Source organism: Paramormyrops kingsleyae, chromosome 10 (genome assembly GCF_048594095.1).
Source record: "Paramormyrops kingsleyae isolate MSU_618 chromosome 10, PKINGS_0.4, whole genome shotgun sequence".
Lineage (NCBI taxonomy): Eukaryota > Metazoa > Chordata > Actinopteri > Osteoglossiformes > Mormyridae > Paramormyrops > Paramormyrops kingsleyae.
The window spans coordinates 1,824,147-1,838,773 of record NC_132806.1 but is presented as its reverse complement, the minus strand read 5'-3'; the positions used below and the strand labels follow the sequence as shown (position 1 = coordinate 1,838,773).

The 14,627-nt window shown below is 43.4% G+C and overlaps 1 protein-coding gene across 1 annotated transcript; it reads left to right on the top strand.

Moving 5' to 3' along the window:
• Positions 1–532: 532 nt before the first annotated feature.
• Positions 533–14,381, top strand: men1 (multiple endocrine neoplasia I). Its single transcript, XM_023840377.1, has 10 exons — positions 533–616; positions 2,215–2,701; positions 4,384–4,592; positions 5,921–6,049; positions 6,166–6,206; positions 7,097–7,184; positions 9,907–10,043; positions 12,154–12,298; positions 12,673–12,846; positions 13,122–14,381. Exons 2-10 carry the CDS (start codon positions 2,266–2,268, stop codon positions 13,635–13,637), a joined length of 1,875 nt encoding a protein of 624 aa, XP_023696145.1. The 5' UTR covers positions 533–616; positions 2,215–2,265; the 3' UTR covers positions 13,638–14,381.
• The last annotated feature ends 246 nt before the right edge of the window (positions 14,382–14,627 follow it).

Here is a 14,627-nt window from a genome sequence, read left to right as displayed (position 1 = left end):
AAGGCCTGGTCCATCCTCAAGGACCCTAGCCATCCCAGCCACAATCAGGGAAACAGTATTGGATCATCAGAGTGCAGACACACAGGCTCTGTAACAGTTTCTACCCTCCGGCAGCGAGGCCACTCAGTAGCCGATCAAGCTGTTAGTATGGACAATCATAACATCATTTGTAGCCCAACCCAGATGTACGTCCAAATGAGTTGGCTCCCAAAGTAGATTTGTGCGTTAAACTGTGCCTCTGTTTAATCAGTAACTGGAAATTAGGGTAGGGCTACTCAAAACACATACGCTGCTGATTTTTCAGCCTTTCTTTACCAGTAAGCCAGTTGTGAAGCCTCAGGTACTGCTCAGGATCAGTAATTATTAAACTAAATACCTGGGAAAAACGAAATCATAGCCTAGATTTGGAATCTCTGAATTATGGTCTCCTACTTTAAAAACTCAGAGTCCCAGAATGCAACAATGCCGTAGCGCCGCCGCGCTTGTACGCATGTGTCAGAAAATGACACTGGTTTACGACGCTTCTAAAATTTACGACAAAACGAACTGCGCGGCAAAAGCAAGGCGGTATTTGGGTACAAAACAAAAACATGTGGTTGAAGTTATGATTTATGCGGTATGTATAATTTAATACTTGAATAAATAATAGAATCATTTTGTTAAAAATTGTACTGCAATTTCATAAAATATTACTTATAAACGACTTCCAAATTCACATTGTAGGTAAATTGTTCGGATTTATGAAATAAAGCGACAACTAGACACAATGTGTTATGCCTAATAACGTGATAGTGCTACGCTGTATCTGATGATTTACTGATCAGTTTATTAGAATTGCTGGTTGAGCGTTAATTATAAGTACGGACTCGTTGTAGTGAGCTTTCTCTTTAACTTTAATCATTTCGCCAGACATATACAGGTTATCTAGCGAAACCTGAAACAGCAATGCGCCCGTGGTGGTCGTGTTGATTGCGCTTGTAAAGGTGTAGTAAATGATCTGAAGTCTATGTTCGTTTGTGTAGATCGCAGATAATCAAACCGGTGTGCAAACATCATTTTTACATGTTATAGCTATTCTTCAGTTACGTTAGATCTGTTATGCAACACATCGTAACAGATCCATCACAGTGTAATGCATACAATACAGAAATAGCATGGATGGTATTTGCAATAAAGCTTTGTGTTAGCAAGACATACTGTGTAGTGCGCAGTTATTAGCTGTGGTGGTCAAATATGATAACGAAAACCTTCTATGCGCACACGTAGTATGAAAGCTCTTAATGACAATTAAATTTATACTCGTATTACAAAATTTTAATTTCTTAGCTTTATTAAGAAATATAAATGTTATTGACAGTATGCTTTGCATTTTGTTGTATTTAATGAAATCATTCATAATATTATTATATCTATTTTGTTTTTTTTTTAACTTTGTATAAGAACATGCTACAATCTACAAATGAGACTGGGCTCCTCATCGACCTTGCAGATTTTTAGTAATACTGGTTATAGTTAAACATGCATTTCTAACTCAGTGCTGATATTCTCATCACCTTTAAAGTACTTGAACTGGATGTACAATACCAGTCACACCTACTGATTGAAAGGTTTATTTGTACTTTTCTCTGCATTTTAGAATAATGTATATATGGACACCAAAACTATAAAAGAACATATATAGAATTATGTACCAACTGAAAAGGCATAAAAATAGTCATTTGTTGGGCAGTGGGACAGCTCTGTGGGTTGGGACCCAGAAGGTTGCCGGTTCGAATCTCGTAGTCGGCAGAGTGATCCTAACATTGGGCCTCAATGCAAATTACTCCAGGGACTGGCCAAGCCTACTGTCTCCTCTATAGCAGTTTCATGAGGTGGCCTCCTGGGATGCTTTTCCAGCTGTCCTGAAGGAGGTGCTACATATATGCTGAGCTCTCTTTGGGTGCTTTTTCTTTACTCTCTGGTCAAACTCCTACAAAACCATTTCTGCTGTGTGGTGAGGTCATGTGATGCAACACCATCACTGACCTTTGTAGACGGCTTGGTGTGTCCAGGTTTTTGACTGGCACTGTAAATCTCTACTCTCCAGAACAATGTATATAGGATATTAATGTATGTACATGCTGGTATTATTGATGGTTTTAAGAATTGAACTATGTGACCTTTGCACATTTTTCATGACTTGCTTGGTGTGTGTGTGGCTCTCTCCTGGTGCAGAGGAACCCTCATTATCCAGCATAGAAGTGAGTGTGACAGCCAGGCAGGGTCATGGGGTTGCGCTCAGCCCAGAAGAAGCTGTTCCCTCTGCGGGGAATCGATGGAGTGGTGCAGTTGTTCGACGCGGAGCTTTGCAAGCCCGAGCCCGACCTGGCGCTTCTATCCCTAGTCCTGGGTTTCGTTGAGCACTTCCTGGCAGTGAACCGCGTGGTTCCAGCTAATGTCCCCGGTGTGACCTTCGAGCCTCTGGAGCTGGGATGCCCCTCGTCCTGCTTCCCCACCGTGGAGCTGAGCCTGCTGGCTGCTCTGTATGAACGCTTTACTGCACAGATCCGTGGCGCCGTCGACCTCTCACAGTACCGGAGGCCAGCTGGCGGCTCCAGTCGAGAGCTGGTGAAGAAGGTGTCTGACGTCATCTGGAACAGCCTCAGCCGCTCATACTTTAAGGACCGGGCCCATATACAGTCTCTCTTCAGCCTCATCACAGGTGAGGGCCTACTGGTGCATGCCACACCAGTCAGCTGGCAGCCTGGCTCTTCATAATGTTTATTCCCTCCGCGGTTAGAATGGCACTGTGGCTTTGCAGTTCAGGGTTTGAATCCCGCACTGGGTTCAGTGAGTGTGAAGTTTACTTGTTGTTCTTAGTAGCAGGTTTCCTCCTGCAGTCCAAAAACATACGTTTAGGTGAACTGGCATCCTCCTTGGGGTTTACCTTGGCTTGTGCTTTTTGGGATAAGCTTCAGACACACTGTAATACTGCTCATGGAAGATGGTTCGATAGAAACACTGGGCTAGACGAAGGCTGCCTGCCATACTCGTTGTAAACAATAGCAAGATATAGGGGTAGGTGATTTGGCCAGGATGTTCTATCACAATATTTTTAGTTACGATCATGATCCATGATATAGATCACAATTTTTAAATTTGTTTACCAATTTTTTTCAGTAGTAAAGTTTCAAAACATTTGAGTGCAAATGAATATTTATTATTTCGGTCAATAGCTGTGCACTTCTAAATAGAAGTTTACAGCAATTAAAAACATATAATATTAGAGCAATAAAATTGCATGTTACCACCTCTTGTACAAATGATATGTTTGCATAAGTTTACAGTATAAGTTTACAGTAGATAGGTCCACACTGGATTTGGCAAATCTAAACCATTTCCACACAATTGTTTTTTACCCATTCGTCCTTATATGCCGCAAACACTCTTTACTCAACAGTATACGTGACCCTTCTATGGACCTATTTACCCTGTTACATGATTGCAATATTTTTAGCAGTGTGATGTTATATAAATGTCAGCTAACTGGTTAGAAATTATCAAGTAAGTTTCAAGATCCAGTCATTAAGTTATTAAAATCCACTGAGACTTATAACATGACAAAAAATGATAGACACTTGCTTCTTTGTTCTGTTGTTATGATAATAGTGTTAAGTAGAGCACTTGTAATTGGCCATTCATTGGAAGCTCAGCCTAGCCCACTTTTGCCTCAACTCCTTTGGATAGCATGTATGCTTGTAATGTACTATTTGCCTTAAGGCTGATTTATACTTCTGTGTAGAATCTATGCCGTTGGTAGCTGCATGCTCTACACCTTAGCCTGACACCTGTAGTTAGATTTCTGGGGAACAGAAAGATTACAGTGTAGGGTATGTGGCTGTGCTGTACTTACACTGTACTGCCAGCACTGATTCTATGCATAAGTTGAAATCTGCCTTTATCTGTTGCTTTGGGCAAAAGCATCTGCTAAATAAAAATTTAAATGTTTTGCTGTATCAGGATTCTTGCAGTAACTCTGAAACACTTATCAAAGATACAATTCCACCTGGTCTCAATACATTATTGTCATATTGCTCACCACATATTTTCATATTGGGAATAGGAGCACCCTCTTCACTGGCTGCAAATACTATGTAGAAATTCACCAATTACAAGATGGTGCTGTATAGTTAATTTTACATATATAATTATCTAGTTATAGCACAATATGTCAAGGTAAGTATGCCCATAAATTTGTGATAGGTGTCTGTCATAAAATCAGAGCTGGGACTCATGATCCTTTTTTAGTCAGTAATGTTAATGAAATTCCTTTTGCGGGAAATAGATTTGCAATACAGAAGAAGAGAGTGTAGTATCTAATGCAGCTGTCCTTTGTGTGATCAGGCACCAAGCTGGACAGCTCTGGGGTGGCCTTTGCAGTGGTGGCAGCCTGTCAGGTCCTAGGGCTGCAGGATGTGCATCTGGCGCTCTCTGAAGACCACGCCTGGGTCATTTTCGGCAAGGGCGGTGAAGAGACAGCAGAGGTCACGTGGCATGGCAAGGGTAATGAAGACAGGCGTGGCCAGACGGTCAGCGCTGGTGTCAGCGAGAGGGTGCGTTCTGTGTGCCTTTCTTTCACTTCTCAGCATGTCTCCCAGGGTGGCTGTTTACAGTGCAGGCATATTGGTCCATTTCTCACTGCATATTAGTGTTTGGACATTGTTGCATATTACTGTTTACACTGGAAGTTTGCACTGGACATCATGGTGTATTAGTATTCACTAGGACTGCTACTAACAACTATTTTTCCATGGATTAATCTATCGAATATCTTACTGATTGGTCAATTAATCTAAACAATTAATTTTACTCCAGAAAATAAAATACACCCTTTAATTTAAGTCAATTTTATTGTGACATCAACAAAATGTTTGTTATTGCTGGGTTTTAGATAGTGGATGCTGGCTTTTTGCCTATAGCCCCGAATATTTTAGCCAATCTTCCCCCGAATATTATCTTAAAATCTTCTTTCTCAAAAAAAAAAAAGTCAAGCCCCAGGTAAGCTTGACTTAGCCCCTGATCCCTTCAATAGCTAGGAACTCTCCTGGTCCCAACAAGCCCAATGCCCTGGAACACACACACACTGGCATCGTCAATTCATGTGGAACAAGCCCAGATTATTTTGCATTTTCGCAAACACTTACTCAATGGAGATTTTAAGGTAGCAGGCAGACAACTTCATGGGTTTGATAATGAGTGTTTTTAGCAACTACAAGGACAAAAGTTATTAAAAAGTTCCCCATACTAATGGTAATTTAATAAACATGAATAGACAACACTTAGGATGGTTTTGCTTATTGTGACGGTCCAGAATAGTGCCTCTGTGTTTTCTCTTCAGGCGCTTCGGCATAGAACTAGTGCCGCTGTAGTATGCTGTCGAATTGTGCACAGTGTAAAACCACCTTTTTGTTTTGTGTTGAGTTGAACTACTCCCATAGTTACGTAGTGATATTAAAGGAAAACGGTTGTTATAATTGAAGCGTTTTATAAATCATAAATAAAATATATATTTTTTTTAAATGATGTGTCAATTTCAGATATTGATGTCGACGGATTTTCAGTATTGACATCATAGACTATGTTGACTAATCGCGACAGCCTTAGTATTCACACTGGACATTGCTGCATATTAGAAGTTGCATTGGACCGCAATTATTAAGAAGCATGGATTTTTGGACTTGGATTTAAGCTTATGATTCTTGCCTACAGTTGGGGCATTGATTGGTAGGATTGCAGCATTAAGCAGTTGTTTTTTGCAGACTATGTCACTATGGCATTCCCGGTGTTTGTGACTCATGTGGGCTGGGGTTGTTAATGATTCTCGGTAGCTGGATGGGCACATGGGTCTTACCACTTATACACTGGTGTGCCATGGTAACAGAGCTGGCTGTACCTGAAGGGCTCCTACCTAAAGTGCAACAGGAACATGGAAGTGGCCTTCATGGTGTGTGCCATCAACCCCTCTGTGGACCTGCACACGGACAGCACAGAGCTCCTGCAGCTCCAGCAGGTATGCCTATAGCACCCCCTAGTGGCTTCAGTGTGCCATGTTATGCATTAAATACAATTATATTTATGGGCCAGTACTTTCTGTGACGTACTCACTACTCTTTACTGTCCATGCAGAGACTGCTCTGGCTTCTTTATGAGCGGGGGGACTTGGAGAGGTAAGACTGTGGTCACGTGACACAAAAAAGGACAGATGAGTCTCACTTTGAATTTGCTTAAAATTTACATGCCTGGCTATGCCAGACCCACATTGTGTGATCGGAGGGTCGCCAGTTCAAATCCTGTGGCCAGCAGAGTGATGCCACCATTGGGCCCTTGAGCAAGAGGCCCTTAACCCCCAGTTCCAGGGGTCCTGGACACTGGCTGACCCAGTGCTATGACCTCCCATGCAAGTGCTATGTTTCTCATGAAGAGCATGATCAGATAGACATATACATAACTTCACCATGGAGATGAATAAAGTATCACTATTATATTTTATTCTGTTCTGTTTCTGGTTTTGTGGAGTAGCTCATATCTGAATCATATCTGAATTAATCACAGTATAATTCAGAAGGAAGCTTATCTCCAGTAAAAAAAAAACAAACTCAACTGCACATAAATCTAATTTAATAATAATCAATGTTTTATTGATCCACTTGGGGAAATTGTCTTTACGCCTCCCTCAACTTGCTCTTTTTTGTAGAGTAACAGCCACCCGAAGGGCAGCCTCCCATAGCGGCGCCCAGGGAGCTGGGGGTTAAGGGCCTTGGTCAAGGACCTGCAGATGTGCTGAGGCTGGGTTTGAACCAGCGACCTTATGATTACAGGCACACAGGCTTAGCCCACTGAGCCATATGCTGCCCTGAATTTTTGTTATCCCTTGTTTCCTTGAGTATTTTGTTTGCTCAAAATTATATGTATCCAAAACTGGCATGCTGCCTTTCCTTACATGTGAGCCTTTTAGGTATAGATTGAACCCTTTCGCTTTTTGCACTCTGCGCCTGGAGTTACTCCAGAAGCACACAGTGGTCTCATACTGATGCTCTGTCATCCTGTCCCATTTTAGGTACCCCATGGCTCTAGGCACCCTAGCAGACCTGGAGGACCAGGATCCCCTCCCTGGTCGGGACAGCCCCCTGACGTTGCACATGAAGGTGGGGGTCTGCAAGCTCTTCCACTCATGTTCACGGATGTCCAGTTTGCATGCTACACACACAGATTTCAGTGATTTTGTAGTGTAAGTAGTCTAGCTCTCTGTCACATTTTAGTATATATATTAAGCATGATTATACCCTGGCACTGTTGATTTCTCGAGGATGAAGGGTGTTGATTCATTTTCTATAACTGCACGCATACTACTAGCCAGTTGAATCACCATAGTAAATCAAACTGTGATTATAATCTGTAATTATAAGTAATCTTACTTTAATGTAAATTATTAATACAGTGCTGTCTGCAGTTCATGAACGCTGTGGCCGACGAACAGTTTGGTTTTGCGACCAATCAGCACTCAGCCCCCAGCCCCCATTCGCAGATTTTATCATCTGGGTTGTGCTAACACTATATATTGGGACCAGTATCGGCGATATCCACCTTTGCATTACATGATATCTGATGGAAGCGAAAATCAGTGGTATGGCCACTATCCCTTATCTGTTATCCATCTATCTGTCTTCCATACCCACTTATGCAGGGTCATGAGGGACCAGAACCTTAAACACCCTATAGCCCAAGATATTTTTTTTAGCCCAATTTGAACTTTCTGCAAAAAGTGCCTTAAATGTCACTGGGAGACTAACTTGCAGAAGCTGTTTCTGCCTTGATACGGTATACACACAACATGGATCATGTTGTCTCAGATGAGAAGTGGTGTAACAGTTCTGAAACTGAGACCAAAACCACGATACAAACATTCACGATCTCGTGTCACAATTCCAGAAAATGGCACTATGATGTCCCATTCCCAATCCGCTGCCGTGGATTCACCCTGTTGAGCTTTCCTTATGTTACTAAATGTAACTGTAAATGTAAATGTTTCCTTATGTTACTATTTAAGGTAAGGGCAAGCTGTACATTTTATAAATACAGTGGTACCTCAGAACTCGAACTTAATCTGTTCAGAACTCCGGATCGAATCCTAAAAAGTTTGAGTTGTGATCGAATTTTCCCCATAACAAATAATGGAAGAACAATTAAATGGTTCCCGGCCCCAAAAAATTACAACTAAATATATATATTTTTTAGCATTTAAACACAAAATGAACCGGATAAAACAAGAAAAGCATATACTGTACTAAACACATCTAAGCACATTTATCAAAACAGTAATTTGTCCAATTTATCCAAACAATGTGTAAAGTAAAAAAAAAAAAAAACAATGTGTCCTGCCCTGATAGTCTGCTCCTTCCGTGTGCCACGCCCCCTCATTAACCTGGTGTGGAATCCCCGTGTGATCAGCTGTTTCTGGTTGTTGTCATTAGTCCTCTGTATTTCGTCCGCGTTTCAGTTTGTTTCCCCAGTCCGGTTATTGTATTGTCCGTCTGCGTTTTGCCTGCCTTTCCTGTAATTAAACCCTGTATTTCCCGATACCCTGATGTCTGCGCCTTTGTCTCCGTTCTGTCCCCGCTTGGCACGACAATATCATTATAATTAAACATATTAATGGTTTATTATTAATATAAAAATAATTAATAAGAAATCTATTTTTAGATGTATTTTATTATATAATAATTACCTTTACTGTCTGTCATTGTCTAATGTATTTTTTTACAGTCTAAATATATGTATTCAGCTAGTGTAAACATGCACGATGCTATCACAGCGAATGCGAGGCTGAGACTGAAGCGTTACCCTTTGTTTTCTCTGAGACGTGCCGCGTGACTGATTTCCCTGCGCGTACAAGTTATCTTCGTTGTTGTTAAGTCGGTTTGACTTCTGAGATTCAGATCGAGTCCTAGGTAATTTTTTTTTTAACTGGTTGGTTGAACTTTTAAGAAATTCGAGTTCTAATGAGTTCGAGAACTGAGGTACCACTGTATTATAAATTACAACTTCCAGCTGTGTGTATCACATGACTATTTTGGTCCAATCATGATTGAGGGATCACACCCGCAGTAGAAGCTAGGCTTGTTTCATTAGCTCAAGATGGATAATGACCCTGAGACTACGCAGCACCCAAGGACAGGTCAGCAGCATAGGAATATCTTGGTTATGCAGTACAGTGTAGATGTTTTTTATTTATGTATTATTGTTTCTGTAGTTATTTTATGTGAGGTTAAGTAAATCTAACCTGTTCTTCAGCGTTCTTCTGTTAGTTGGTGAAAGTTCTGTTAAAACTCAGAATTTTTTTCGCTGTTTTTTCTTATTCATAACCTACCCCCCAAAAACACACAAAAAATGAGGACTGAACTGAACTTTAACAATGAGCTAGCATGTTGGATGTGTTTCCAGCAGCATATCTGAGTTCTGTATAACTGAACAGACAGTCTCGGTTTTATCACCTACTCTCTTGTGTTGGTGTAATTTATTTGGAAACCAGAATTTTCCCAAACCACTGATTTAAGTGACATGGGAGGGTCATCGAGCTCTGGCTTTGCAAGTATGATTGACTGTAACCAGCATTAGCTATAACCAACTCACAGCCACAATTAGCATAATGTTTCTATGCTGAACATCTGCTTGTGAATTTAGATTCACCCCATATGAGTAAATTAATTCATGTTTCATTGTGCATTTTGAATCGAACAACATTTAAAAAAAAAAAGATTTAACAGCCAAAATGCCTTAATATTTGTCAATATTTGCTGTCGTAACAGCAGGTGTAGAGTGTTTGCCCCTATGCCTGCCAATAAGTCTGAGTTGTTTGATTCGTTTCAGGCTGTCAACTCTGCTCAGAAGTACTACAACAATGAGCACATCTACCCCTTCATGTATCTGGCGGGGTACCACTACAGGCACAGGAATGTCCGCGAGGCGCTGGGAGCCTGGGCTGAGGCGGCCTCCGTCATGCAGGAGTGAGTCCCGCATGGGCTGCAGTCACATGCACAATCTCTGAATAGTCATCTGCAGCTTGTGGTTCTAAATGAATAAATGAATTTAAAATTGTTATTTTTAAATACCTGCATATCAGTGATGATGCTGTGCAGTTTTGAAATCAGCGTGAGGAAGCACATTATTTTAATTGCATTTGTCTGTGAGAAAGTTCAGAGCTGATTCAGTAGGGGGAGTATGGGTGCAGATGTGGAGCTTGGGAGTATTACTTCCTGCCTGTGTTACTGCCTAAGCCCAGCTCATCTTTACTGCACCCAGGGAGAGCTCCAGTTGGAGGAAAGATGAGGCGAGGCTGCGTTTCTGGGGTCAAACACACAGGATTGTCTCCTGTATGGAGTGCTAAATATAGCTGAGGCCTAAGGCCGAGACAGCAGCGGGCCTCTTTCCTGGAGGAGGTCCGTCCCCTCTACCTCCCTTTCCTTCCTTTTCCAATTGTTATTCAGTGTCTGCCATTCCCTTTGGGTCAGAATTGGCTCTTTCTCACATCAATTTCCTCAGAAATGCTGAGACTCCCTCATATCGCTGATGCTGCTGTACAGTCAATGCCACATCCCTGGGGGTATTAAGCCGACACCGCACCTGTACGGCCAATACCAGCACCGTGTAGCTGACACCACCTTCCTACTGTAATACAGCTGATGTCGTGTTACTGATGCAGTGCAGCTGACATTGTGTTCCTACTGTAATACAGCCAACACTGTGGTACCGCCGCAGTGCCACTTTTCCCGCTTATATTGCCTTTTTACTGTAATAAAGCCGACACCATGTTACTGCCTTAGTGCGACTGACACCACCTTTCTACTGTAATCCGGTTGATGTTGTGTCACTGCCGCTGACACCACCTTCCTACTCTTATACGATTGAAGTTTTGTTACTGCCGCCGTGCGACTGACACTGGCTTCCTACTGTAACATGGTAGATGTGGTGTTACTGCTGCCGTGCGACTGACACTGGCTTCCTACTGTAACATGGTAGATGTGGTGTTACTGCCGCCGTGCGACTGACACTGGCTTCCTACTGTAACATGGTAGATGTTGTGTTACTGCCACCATGTCGCTGACACTGCCTTCCTACTATAATATGGTTGACATCATGTTGCTGCCTGTGTGCGTCTGACACCAGCTTCCTTCTGTAATACGGTTGATGTGTTACTGCTGCCGTGCAGCTGACACTGGCTTCCTACTGTAACATGGTAGATGTTGTGTTACTGCCGTCGTGCAGCTGACACTGGCTTCCTACTGTAACATGGTAGATGTGGTGTTACTGTCGTCGTGCGGCTGACACTGGCTTCCTATTGTAATACAGCCAATGCCGTGTTACCACTGCCGAGTGGCTGACACCGGCTTATTACTGTAATACGGTTTATGTAGTGTTACTGCTGCTCTGCGGCTGACACTGCCTTCCTACTGTAATACGGTTGATGTTGTGTTACTGCCACTGTGCAGCTGAGACCGCCTTCCTACTGTAATACAGTTGATGTGTTAATGCTGCCATGTGGCTGACACTGCCTTCCTACTGTAATACGGTTGAGGTAGTATTACTGCTGTCATGCGGCTGACACCGGCTCCCTTCCGTAACATGGTAGATGTTGACACTGTCTTCCTTCTGTAATACGGTTGACGTTGTGTTACTGCCGCCGTGCGGCTAACACCGGCATACTACTGTAATACGGTTGATGTTGTGTTACTGATGAGGAGATTTACAGCCGCTGTGCAGCTGACACCGGCTGCCTACTGTAACATGGTAGATGTTGACACTACCTTCCTACTGTAATACGGTTGATGTCATGTTACTGCCACGGTGCAGGTGGCACTGCCTTCCTACTGTAATACGGTTGATGTAGTGTTACTGCCGCCGTTTGACTGACACCGACTTCCTCCTTCAATACGGCTTTTTTTTGCTCCTGCTTAACCCTGTCACATTTATTTACCAGTAATGTAAATTTATTTATTATTGCAAATTTATTGTAGTTATTTAATGGAAATTTTCTAGAATGACATTCATAAATTCACATTATCAAGGTGGATGTCTAAACGTCCTTTCATTGCAATGCCCCCTGACCCTGCCCCACAGTTATAATTACTTCCGTGAGGATGAGGAGATTTACAAGGAGTTCTTCGACATCGCCAATGACGTGATCCCCACGCTGCTGAAGGAAACGGCGGCTGCAGCGGAGAGTGGCACAGAAGGAGGCGAGGGCTCCGATATCGCAGAGCAGGTGCTCACCCTGGCTTCCAAGTGACAAAATCCATCTCACTGTCCCTCCCTGCTCTGATCCCTTTGCCGCATGAATCACCTTGGTCCTCAATGTTATTCCATTTGCCTCACTGCCCTGAGTGCTTTTCAGACTTTGGTTAAATGGCAATGGGGGAGCCTTTAGTGTGGGGCATCCTGCCCTCTCATGCTGTGTTCATCTTATCTCATGTTTTAACTTTAATCATGTTGGTGTTGTACTGTAAGTGCCAGTCTGTTTCCTTTATAACCCGCAGAACTGTGGCTCCTGATGATTTAACCGCCTTATCATCCTCCTCACATTTACCTCTCATTTTCTCTGCAATCCTTTTATCGTCCTGCCGTGTTCGCTCCTGAAAGGATGCTCCCCAGAAGGCGGCAGCTCTCTCAGCCCTGCAGGACCCAGAATGCTTTGCTCACCTGCTGTGCTTCTACGATGGCATCTGCAAGTGGGAAGAAGGCAGCCCCACGCCTGTGCTACACGTGGGCTGGGCCACGTACCTGGTGCAGTCGCTTAGCCGCTTTGATGCACAGGTATGGGGGTGGGGGGGGTTGTGTCATTTACAGCCTTTCCAGCTTTCTTCTGCTATGCCAAAATCCACAATGTTGTGCACCACTAATTATATTTAACAGCTGAATCTACCAATGATGAACATCCAGTTATAGCTGTCCTTTGTTGCTAAGCTGATTTTATATGCATTATGCATTATTATGCAGACTGGCCACATGTTATCAACGTGATGGCCATAGTCTCACCTGTATCGTGACTCTGTCACGCCCCCTCTTCACCCATGCACATAACCCCTTAGGTGCGTCAGAAGGTCACAATCATCACAAAAGAGCCTGAACCCCAGGATGATGATGACCAATCCAGTGATGACCCCCGAGAGGGGCGAAGGCGTGGCCCCAGGCGCGAGTCCAAAGTGGAGGAGGTGCCCCTGCCCCCGCCACAGGTTGTGGCCCCACCCACTCCGGCTGCCCTGCCCAAGAAGATTGGAGGCGAGAGTGGAGGCCGGCGACGCTCCAGCCCACTGATACGGACCGCCGACTCAGAGCAGAGGACACGCGCAGGGACGCCGAGCCCCACCCCCGCAGCGTCCCCAGGAGCCACCCCGCCCCAGCCCATCCCCGGGGGGCCTGTGGTCACATTTCACAGCGAGAAGATGAAAGGCATGAAGGAGCTGCTGTCTGCGGCCAAGGTCAACTCCAGTGCCATCAAGCTGCAGCTGACTGCGCAGTCGCAGGTGCAGATGAAACGGCAGAAGCCCTCGTCGCCAGGCGACTACACACTGTCCTTCATGAAACGACAGCGAAAGACCATGTAGAGTTTCCTCTGTATGGAACGAACTGCTGTGTTTCATGGATTATTTTTTAAAGATAGATGTGAACACACATTGCATACTCTACCTGAAACATTGCCAAAAAGAAGGATGGCAAGGAGCTGGACGCATATGCAGACTCTGGAATGACACGGGCATGTGATTTCCTGCTGGGCATTCCTTAGGGTTGAGGCTCGGCCCTAATCCTACTTCTCTGCAGCATCCTGTACTTCCTGCCGTGTTCTCTGTGACTCCTCCTCTGTCAATTTGCACTCACAATGGCAATATGAAAGTAAAACTGTAGAAGAGATGGGTAGACCCATTGTAATTCCTGTAATGGGGTTTACAGAATAAGCAGTTTTCCCCTCAATGAAGTTAAAGATCTGCCAAACCAAAACGGAATAGGGGGTCTTTTTCAGCAAGAGCTTTCTCATCGTCACTCCTCTTGTTCTTGTTTTTCATGTACTCCAGGCCAAGAAAAAATCATTCTGATGGCTTTGTTGTAAACAGATTGATTTGTATTTTTATGACTTTCTCCTTTTATGCAATGCCTTAATTGTTTCTCTAATTTTATTCACCGTGTCTGACAATAACGGGAACTGCTAAATTGGTAGACAAACCTCATTGGGGAATAGAATTTTTAAAAAAAAATTAGAAGTAGACCGTGTACTGTGGAAGAGCGGATACTGTGCTGTCTTTTCTTAATGTACTGCTTCATATTTTGTGTACAAATAAAATTATTTCAATTGAGGCGTGACTTTTTAATTTTTGCTAGCACACATCCAAATATTGGAACGCGATATTAAAACTTAACCCACTCGCTATGGAAAAATAATAAATCCCACTACACTCGCTCAATAAATACAATCATGTCCAATAACGTTGAGACACTGAAATGCGTTAGCGGCCAGTGGTAGGAAAGAAGGGGGAAACGGGTGTCTGCGGGCTGTACAGTATTTCCCAGGGCGGATTGGCTGTTGTGGCTACCCCGTACCC

Excerpts from the sequence above, each read along its gene's own strand:
- men1 (XM_023840377.1), top strand. The coding sequence starts at position 2,266 with ATGGGGTTGCGCTCAGCCCAGAAGAAGCTGTTCCCTCTGCGGGGAATC. Across the intron at positions 4,593-5,920 it reads GCGCTGGTGTCAGCGAGAGG|AGCTGGCTGTACCTGAAGGG; the intron begins GTGCGTTCTGTG and ends CCATGGTAACAG. Across the intron at positions 6,207-7,096 it reads GAGCGGGGGGACTTGGAGAG|GTACCCCATGGCTCTAGGCA; the intron begins GTAAGACTGTGG and ends GTCCCATTTTAG.